Source organism: Teleopsis dalmanni, chromosome X (assembly GCF_002237135.1).
Source record: "Teleopsis dalmanni isolate 2A chromosome X, ASM223713v2, whole genome shotgun sequence".
NCBI classification, from domain to species: domain Eukaryota; kingdom Metazoa; phylum Arthropoda; class Insecta; order Diptera; family Diopsidae; genus Teleopsis; species Teleopsis dalmanni.
In genome coordinates, this window is record NC_051848.1 from 99120161 (window position 1) to 99130246 (window position 10086).

Genomic DNA, 10086 nt, shown 5'->3' on the forward strand with positions numbered 1-10086 from the left:
ATTTACTGAAAATTTAAAAATTGAGTCATTGTGACTCTATAATATTTTTACTCAATGCTTAAAGTTAGACGACATGGACGGCATGGTAAGGCAAGGCACAGTTGCGTACGACTAGCGCAATGACAACATCAACTGCAGGAATGGCAATAACAATACAAAAAAGTAACAAAAAACGGTTTCATACAACAACATTAAACAGAATGAGAAATTTAAACAGCGTATATTGTTAAATCTTGCATAACGCATTTTTAATTGTGCAACAACATCAAAGCAAATAACTGCAGTAACGACAGTGACAATTACAAAACAATCATAACACAGCACGCAATACAAACACAAACAGACACAAGCAGTCAGACTTGCGTTTGTACCGACAATTGGGCCGGTGCAGCATATAAACGGACGTGTTCTGGACAAAAGAACACGACAAAACAACTGAAACTGCAGAAAACTAAAAGAAGCTACAGAAGTGTACATCGGTATGTGTGTGTGTATGTTAAAGCATACAATAGCATAACTGTAGCATAGAATGAAAAGCCAAAAAGGAAAATATCGAACAAAAACAAAATATGAAATATGCAATAAAAATAGGAACAACGAAATATGAGACATTGAATGAACGTTTAAGTTATAAACAAAATGTAGAGGGAAAGCAAAATGTGTCACTACTAAACTAAAAGTTGTGTTAGGTTAGGTTCATGTCAATTAACTGCAAAAACTTTTAGACAATGTACATATCAATGCATGCCTGCTACTCGGGTAGGTAATATATACCCAGTAGAAAACGGATCGATCCGTCATCGAAGACGTCTTCAAGACATGGATACATACATGAAGACCGATCGATCCAAATGTATGACGGTCTTTGAAGACACTTTCATACAAATTAGCCAAATGTCTTCAATGAATTTTTGCGTACATGTCTCGAAGACCGTCTCGAAGACCATGTCTTGCATAACGGACGCATTCGACAGAAAATTGTGCGCTCTTAGTGCAGTGCTCATATAATTTTTTCACCCTTTTTTTTATTTCTACTCTTTTATTGCGCTCTTTAAATTTTAAATAAATTTCAATTTTCTCTTTAAATAAGTGGAAAGAAATTGTTGTATTTTGTTCTTTTATTTATTTTATATAATAATTTTTTACATTACATTCAAAATTAAAAGCTTTAGAAGTAAATTATAAATTTTATTATAAATTATTATAAATTTTATTAAGACAGTAATAATAAATTAAATTAAACATAATGAATATAAATTTAAATAATTAACTTAATATAACTTAGCATATCTAAAATTAACTAAAACTAATATAAAATAATTTATAGCATTTCGCTATTATCAATTGTTTTCAAAAGCGTTGAAGAGGATTTTAGTACAATTAAACCTTCTGATCTTAAGAGTTCTAAAATATCATTACTACAACGCCTGTTAATCCTGTGTTTTTTAAATATAACAGCTAATTTTTCACAAGTGTTTTCAGTTTTTTTATTTTCAACATCCTTTGTTTCGTTTCTAAAACAACTTTCACTGGAATTATTGTCTTCAATATTAATATCAATATATTTTCCAGGAACTAAGTCACTATTTAATTTGTTTTGATTTAATTTCTTTTTTTTTAATAATTCGTAGTTTAATGATTTTGTTTCTTTATTTATTTTGATTTTTTTAATATTTATTTCACTACACTTCAAAATTATTGCGTCACTTCATTTATAAAACATAGCGTCATCTGAGGCAAAATTCAAATACGTTGCTATGAACACTAAAAATGAGAGAGAAAGCAAAGAAAGAGTATTTACGTCGCAGTGTCACAACAGAATTTCGGAGCTATGAATATACTTTGTACAGATAAGACCGGAACGCTAACCCAAGATAAAATAGTTCTTGAAAAGTATATGGATGTTGATGGACATGATAGTGAAAGAGTTTTACGACATGCATACTTCAATAGTTATTTCCAAACCGGATTGAAAAATCTGATGGATAAAGCAATTCTGTCTCACTGTCATGAATTGGAGCTAGACAATCTGGGAGAAGAATTCACGAAGGTAGATGAAATACCTTTCGACTTCAACCGAAGAAGAATGTCGGTAGTAATAGAGAATACTAAAGGAAAAAGACAAATAATAACAAAAGGAGCGATTGAAGAGATTCTATCGGTGTGTATGTTTGCCGAAATAGACGGTGTACCCATCCAGATTTCCAATCAAATAAGAAAAAGACTGCTTGATACAAGTATCAATCTCAACAAACAAGGAATGAGAGTATTGGGGGTTGCTCAAAAAAGCTGGGTAAACAAAACAAACTCTTTTTCGGTAGAAGATGAATCCGAAATGGTACTTATAGGCTATCTGGCATTTCTAGATCCTCCGAAAGCTTCGGCAGCTACAGCGATTACGGCGCTATACGATCACGGAGTTGAAGTTAAAGTTCTTTCGGGAGACAACGAATTAATTACTCGGAATGTGTGCCAACAAGTAGGAATCAGCATTGAAAATATCTTGCTCGGAAACCAGATAGAAGAAATGAGCAACGAAGAGTTGGCAAAGAAAGCCATCACGACTAATATCTTCGCCAAACTGACTCCTCTTCAAAAATCAAGAGTTATAGAAGTTCTTCAATCTCAGAACAACAATACAGTTGGTTTCTTAGGCGACGGAATAAACGACGCTCCGGCATTGCGCCAGGCAGATATAGGCATTTCGGTCGATACAGCTGTAGATATTGCCAAAGAATCGGCAGACATCATCTTATTGGAGAAAGACCTCATGGTATTGGAACAAGGCGTCGTAGAAGGGCGCAAAATATTCGGAAACATTACCAAATATATCAAGATGACAGCAAGCTCCAATTTCGGAAACATGTTTAGTGTGCTTGCAGCGAGTGCATTTCTACCATTTCTCCCAATGTTGCCTATACATTTGCTTACACAAAATCTTTTGTACGATATTTCGCAGATTACAATTCCGTTCGATAGTGTAGACAAGGAGTATTTACAAAAGCCACGCAAATGGGATGCATCCGACCTCAAACGATTTATGATATGTATAGGCCCTATCAGTTCTGTTTTTGACATTATTACTTATTTAGTTATGTGGTATGTATTCAAATGTACTCTTCCCGAAGACCAATCCTTGTTCCAGTCAGGATGGTTTATCGAAGGTCTTTTATCACAGACACTCATCGTACACATGATACGTACCCGTAAAATTCCATTTATACAAAGCCGGGCATCATTCCCGGTCATGATAACTACATTTATGATTATGGCCATTGGTATAGCTATACCGTTTACCCAACTGGGAGCTTCTATAAAACTGACTCCTCTGCCATGGTCCTATTTCCCTTGGCTGATCGGTATACTATTGGGCTACTGTTTCTTGACCCAAATTGTAAAAAATTGGTATATAAATAAATTTCATAAATGGCTATAAAATATTCACTATTATGCTTTCATTCGTTTTCAATATTGGATTGGCATTATTCTTAGGAGTATGCATCGGGCTGGAAAGGCAATTCCGCCATCGGGCAATTGGTCTTCGTACGAATACTCTTGTAGCTTTAGGCGCTGCCATATTTATGATAATAGCCTCTAGAATAGGCGGAGACGCCGAAGGGCGTATTGCCTCCTATATAATTAGTGGAATGGGCTTTTTAGGAGCAGGAGTTATTTTAAAAGACGGAGGTTCTATAAGAGGGCTCAATACGGCTGCTACTCTCTGGTGTACGGCAGCTATCGGCGCTTTTTGCGGACTTGGATATATATATGAGCCTCTGCTAGGAACTGCGGCCATTATTGGAGTTCATGCTCTATTACGCCCTATCTCAAATAAGATAATGAAAACCAAGGCTTTTAATGACAGTGAATCGCTGGAATATCACTATAAATTTTTTGCCTGTTGCAAAGAAAATGTAGAAAACCATATTAGGGTCTTATTTGTTCAATACATAGGTAATAACAATGATTTGATGCTTAGTTCCCTAAACAGTTACGATTCCGAAACTCCATCTGCCTCTATCATAGAAGCTGAGATTATTAGTTTTACCAAACAAGATAATGCTATTGAGAAAATAGCTTCTTTCTTGACTCTGGAAAGCGGTATTTATTCTATAAAATGGAAAATCAATAATGTAGACGCAAATTCATAAAGAGAGATAAGGACAAAACAATCTATTGGTATTTTGCAGCTATCTGCAAGTTGTAACCTTTATTGTATCTTTTTTCTCCGATAGTTACGAAAAGCTATTATAATATGAGTAATAAAGTCTGCTTACTTATATGCTATCAATAATAAAACTAAAAAATAAACATGAAGAAGATCAAAATCTTTCAATTATTCTTATTAGCATCCATGCTCTGCTTGATCGGATGTAAAAAAAATGAAACACAACAAGAAAACAGTTCATTCGTAATAAAGGGTGATAGTGTTTTTGTTAAGAATAATGATGCCGTTTTTTCGCAAATCAAATTATCCGAGGTCGAAACCGTACCTTATTCGAAAGAAGTAATAACTGCAGGAACAGTTCAACCACTACCTACACAGTTTGCATATATTGCACCTCCTTTTGCTGGTCGGGTGGTCAAATCATATATAAAATTAGGACAGAAAGTTAAAGCAAATACCCCTTTGTTTGAAATTGTTTCTCCCGACTTTACAAATACACAGAAAGAGTTTTTTCAAGCAAAATCTGAGAAAGAATTAGCACAGAAAGAATTACAACGTAAACAAGACTTGTTGAGCAACGGGGTTGGATCTCAGAAAGAAATGGAAGAGGCAGCAAGCATTCTTCAAATAGCCGAAAAAGAGTATGAGAATACCTACGCAGCATTGCAAGTATACCATGTAAATGCAGAAAATATGGCTTTAGGGCAACCTCTTATTATACGTTCTCCTATAGCAGGTGAGGTCATAGAAAACAATGTTATAACAGGACAATATATAAAAGATGACTCTGATCCTATTGCTATTGTAGCTGACTTATCAGAAGTGTGGATAAGTGCTCAAGTAAAAGAAAAAGACATACGCTTCATCCACGAAAATGACGAAATGGATATTTTTATTGCTGCATATCCCGAAAAAACGCTTAAAGGAAAAGTTTTCCATGTCGAAGAAGCTGTAGATGATGATACAAGAGCCATTAAAGTACTATCGTTTGTGGACAATAAGGATGGACTGCTTAAAATAGGAATGTATACAACAGTTCATTTCTTAGACAAACCGGCAGACTTTATTCAAATACCGGAAACAGCACTTCTCCAAGGAGAGAAAAACAGCTATGTATTTGTACAAAAATCACCAGATATATTTATTAAAACCCCTGTAGAAGTAGAAGCCACTATGGACGGTACAGCCATTATATCTAAAGGGCTGTCAAAAAATGATGTTATTATTAGCGAAGGTGGATACTATTTAAAATAAGAAATAATGAAAAAAGATTTAATGCTTACCGTAATACAAAAAAGATGGGTTATCCTATGCCTGTTTGTATTACTATGCTTATTCGGATATTACTCTTGGAAACAATTATCAATAGAAGCCTATCCCGATATAGCTGACGTCACATCTCAAGTAGTGACTCAGGTACCCGGATTGGCAGCAGAAGAAGTTGAACAACAAATAACCATACCTCTCGAAAGAGCGCTCAACGGTATGCCCGGCATGCATGTTATGCGAAGTAAAAGTACCTTCGGCCTTTCGATGATTACAGTCGTTTTTGAGGACGGTATTGAAGACTATTGGAGTCGCCAGCGCGTACAAGAGCGCCTAAATGAAGTTGATCTCCCATATGATGCCCTTCCTGAATTAGACCCATTAACTTCTCCTACCGGCGAAATATACCGTTATATAATAGAAAGTGACAATCACTCGCTCCGCGAACTTACCGACCTTCAGAACTGGGTAATCATACCCCGCATCAAGGAAGTGCCCGGCGTGGCAGACGTTACAAACTTTGGTGGAATAACTACTCAATATCAAGTAGAAATAGATCCTCATAAGTTGGAACAATACGGTCTGTCTTTAGATGACGTAATGGACGCTATAGAAAACAATAATTCGAATGTTGGAGGTAGCATACTCAATCGTGGTGATTTAGGATATGTGGTACGAGGAATCGGACAAATTACAGGGCTCGACGATTTAGGGAAAATTGTTGTTACTTCCGAAAAAGGGGTCCCTATCTTTCTGAATGATTTAGGCAAGGTTAAATATGGTAATCTGGAAAGAAAAGGTGTTTTAGGATACTCTGATCGTAGCCGTGAATATAGCGAAAGTATAGAAGGGATTGTTCTACTTTTGAAACACGAAAACCCATCTGTAGTACTTAGCGGAATCAAACAAGCTGTAGACGAGTTGAATGAAGAGACATTGCCCGAAGGTGTACATATACATACTTTCTTAGACAGAACTGAACTGGTAGACACAACCTTACACACAGTTTCTAAGACTTTGCTCGAAGGTATGATATTGGTTATCGTTATATTGATAATATTCTTAGGTAGCTGGCGGGGAGCTTTGCTCGTAGCCTTAACCATACCTATATCTTTGCTTATTGCCTTTATACTGATGTACCTTACAGATATACCTGCCAATCTTTTGTCGCTTGGAGCAATTGACTTTGGTATTATTGTAGATGGTTCGATTGTAATGTTAGAAACTATTCTGAAAAAGCGAGAAGATAACCCTACAAAATATCTGGAAGAAAAAAGTATTGCCAAACGAGTAACGGAAGTAGCCAAACCGATAGCCTTTGCCACTATTATCATCATCACAGCCTATCTGCCATTATTTGCTTTCGAAAGAGTAGAGCGAAAACTATTTACTCCGATGGCATTCACAGTCAGTTATGCTTTGTTAGGTGCATTATTGGTTGCTTTATTCCTTATTCCGGGTATAGGATATGCGTTATATCGGAAACCTAAAAAAATATATCATAATAAATGGCTTGAGAAACTGATTGAAAAATATTCTAGTACAGTAAATAGTATTCTTGCTAAGCCTAAAAAAGTAATCATATCGGTAGTTATAATATTTATAGCAGCACTAGGGCTTACAGCTTATGTCGGTAAAGACTTCCTTCCTGTATTGGACGAAGGTTCTATTTGGCTGCAAGTAAACTTACCTCCGGGTATTTCAGTAGAAAAATCGAGAGAGCTATCCGACACATTACGCCAACGTACGATGAAGTATCCCGAAATCACTTATGTGGCTGTACAAGCCGGGCGTAACGACGACGGAACTGACCCTTTTACCCCTTCGCACTTTGAAGTATCGGTAGGAATCAAACCGTATAAAGAATGGCCTAGCGGCAAAACCAAAGACGATTTGATTCAGGAATTATCTGAAGAATACGAAAGTATGCCGGGATTTAGAGTTGGATTCAGTCAGCCAATGATAGACGGTGTTATGGATAAAATTGCCGGAGCACACAGCGAACTGGTAGTTAAAGTGTATGGAAACGACTTCAAAGAAACGCGTCGAATAGCAGAAGACGTTCTCGAAACGCTCAGAAATGTAGAAGGAGCTGTAGACTTGGATATAGACCAAGAACCGCCACTGCCACAATTGCAGGTACATATGGATCGTGATGCAATAGCACGCTATGGTTTAAATATATCTGATGTAAGCAATCTGATAGAAGTAGCAATCGGAGGAAAAGCCATTTCTCAATTATACCAAAATGACAGAGTTTATGACATCACTTGTAAATACGTAGAGGATGCCAGAGATACGCCTGAGAAAATTAAAAACCTGACATTGACATCTTCTACAGGTGCTAAAATACCTTTATCACAAGTAGCCGATGTAAGACTAAGTACAGGGGAAAGTACCATTACAAGAGAAATGAACAAAAGGCATCTGACCGTTAAGCTCAATCTAAGAGGTCGTGATTTGGCTTCTTTCCTAAAAGATGCCCAGGCGTCGATAGAGAAAAATGTAAAATATGACCACGAGCAGTATCATGTCAAATGGGGAGGTCAATTCGAAAACCAAAACAGGGCATATTCGCGTTTGGCTATTATAGTTCCATTGGCGCTGGCTATCATGTTTGTATTGTTATATGCCGCATTCGGTAAATTCCGACAAGCCGCATTGGTATTAATGATCGTTCCTTTAGCTTTATTTGGCGGTATGCTTGCACTCAATATAAGAGGTATGACACTCAATGTGTCTTCTGCTGTAGGATTTATCGCTTTGTTCGGTGTCGCTATACAAAACGGAGTACTGATGATTTCACATATAAATGGATTGCGCAAAGAAGGCTATGAGCTTATAAGAGCAGTTAAAGACGGAGCACGTCATCGATTCCGCCCCATATTAATGACTGCTACTGTAGCCATGCTAGGGTTACTGCCGGCATCACTAGCCACAGGTATCGGTTCGGATGTTCAACGCCCCCTTGCTACAGTAATTGTATACGGACTTATGTTCTCTACTATTATTACATTGTTTGCTCTTCCGGTTTTCTATTACTTGATGGAACGAAGAGCAGAAAAGCATAAAGAATCAAAAACAGAGATAAATAATGAAGACTAATAAAATATATACTACTTTAATAATTTTCTTTTTTCTAACGAATTTTGTGTCCTATCTAAGGGCACAAGATTCTGGAGAAAATATAAACCCAACCCTATCTTTTCATGAATACTTAAATCTGGTAGGAAAAAATAATCTTAACTATCTCGCCGAAAAATACAATGTGAGTATAGCAGATGCAGAAGTAATTGCCCAGAAAGTATTACCCGATCCTGAACTCACATTTGAAGGAGCTGATGAGAATTTTTCTCTAGGCCTTGGCTATACACTTGAGCTGGGAAATAAAAGGGGTGCCAGAGTTCGTTTAGCAAAAAGCCAAGCCGAACTAGAAAAATTAGCCTTGGAGTATTACTATCAGGAATTAAGAGCCGAAGCAGCAGATTTGTATCTGGAAGCTATACAACAGCGCGAACTGCTGGAAGTAAAAAAGAGTTCTTATGACTACATGCTCCAATTGAGCAAATCGGACAGCATCCGTTTCAGTCTGGGAGAAATTACCGAAATAGATGCTCGGCAATCTAAACTCGAAGCAGCCACTCTTTTGAATGAAGTATTTGAACAAGAAGCCGTTTATAAATCTGCATTAGTAGTGCTTAATCAATATATGGGGCAAACATCTACTTCGTTGATGAGCCTTTCGGGAAAATGGAAAAATATTGACAGAGATTATCTGCTTCCAGATTTAATTACAACCGGATTGACAAGTCGCGTCGATTTATACGCAGCTCAAAAAAATATAGACGTAGCAACTAATCAACAAAGATTAATAAAGGCTGAACGCAAAATGGATGTAGACCTTTCGGTCAGTTATGAAAGGGATTGGCATGGTTTTTTACCTCCATCCAGATCGGTAGTGGGAGGAGTTACAATCCCGCTCAAGTTTTCAAATCTGAATAAAGGCGCAGTGAAAGCGGCTAATTACGGAATAGAACAAACCAAAATACAAAAGCAAAATACAGAATTAGAAATTCAAACGGAAATATCTCAGGCTTTTTTCCAATTTGAAGCATCCCGAAAAAAATCGCAACAATATAAAACCGGGCTATTAGAAGATGCTAAAAGAATACTCGACGGATTGGTATATAAATACAAGAGAGGAGAAAGTGACATAACAGATGTACTGATAGCACAGCGCACTTATAACGAAGTGCAGGAACAATATTTGGAGACTATGAAGGGATTTGCCTCATCGCTGGTTGCCTTACAGAAAGCTTGCGGGATATGGGATATTGATTTTTAAATTATCTTTGTTTCATACGAATCTGTTTTTTATGAAAAGAATACTTGTTATTGAAGATGAAAAAAGAATTGCCGAGTTATTGAATAAAGGGTTAACAGAATTCGGCTATGACGTAACGCTTGCATTTGATGGGGATATAGGGAAACGCCTCATTGGATCTAATTCGTATGATTTGATCATTACCGATATTATACTTCCACATCACAATGGATTTGAGATAACAAGATTTTCTAAAGAAAAGCATCCGGATATACCTGTAATTATGCTTACTGCTTTGGGTGCCACGGATGACAAGCTGGATGGCTTT

At 36.8% G+C, this 10086-nt stretch overlaps 4 protein-coding genes across 4 annotated transcripts; all 4 read left to right on the forward strand.

Annotated features, from left to right (window-relative positions):
- The first annotated feature begins 1831 nt into the window (after window positions 1-1831).
- Window positions 1832-3436, forward strand: LOC119688799 (magnesium-transporting ATPase, P-type 1-like). The gene has a single exon (XM_038103464.1). It carries the CDS (start codon window positions 1832-1834, stop codon window positions 3434-3436), a length of 1605 nt encoding a protein of 534 aa, XP_037959392.1.
- A 13-nt stretch (window positions 3437-3449) lies between these two features.
- LOC119688800 (protein MgtC-like) lies at window positions 3450-4151 on the forward strand. The gene has a single exon (XM_038103465.1). It carries the CDS (start codon window positions 3450-3452, stop codon window positions 4149-4151), a length of 702 nt encoding a protein of 233 aa, XP_037959393.1.
- A 161-nt stretch (window positions 4152-4312) lies between these two features.
- LOC119688801 (putative membrane fusion protein SilB) lies at window positions 4313-5422 on the forward strand. Its single transcript, XM_038103466.1, has one exon. The coding sequence runs from the start codon at window positions 4313-4315 to the stop codon at window positions 5420-5422; it is 1110 nt and encodes a 369-aa protein (XP_037959394.1).
- A 6-nt stretch (window positions 5423-5428) lies between these two features.
- LOC119688802 (cation efflux system protein CzcA-like) lies at window positions 5429-9779 on the forward strand. The gene is made up of 2 exons (XM_038103467.1): window positions 5429-8451; window positions 8600-9779. The coding sequence occupies exons 1-2, from the start codon at window positions 5429-5431 to the stop codon at window positions 9777-9779; spliced, it is 4203 nt and encodes a 1400-aa protein (XP_037959395.1).
- Window positions 9780-10086: the final 307 nt, after the last annotated feature.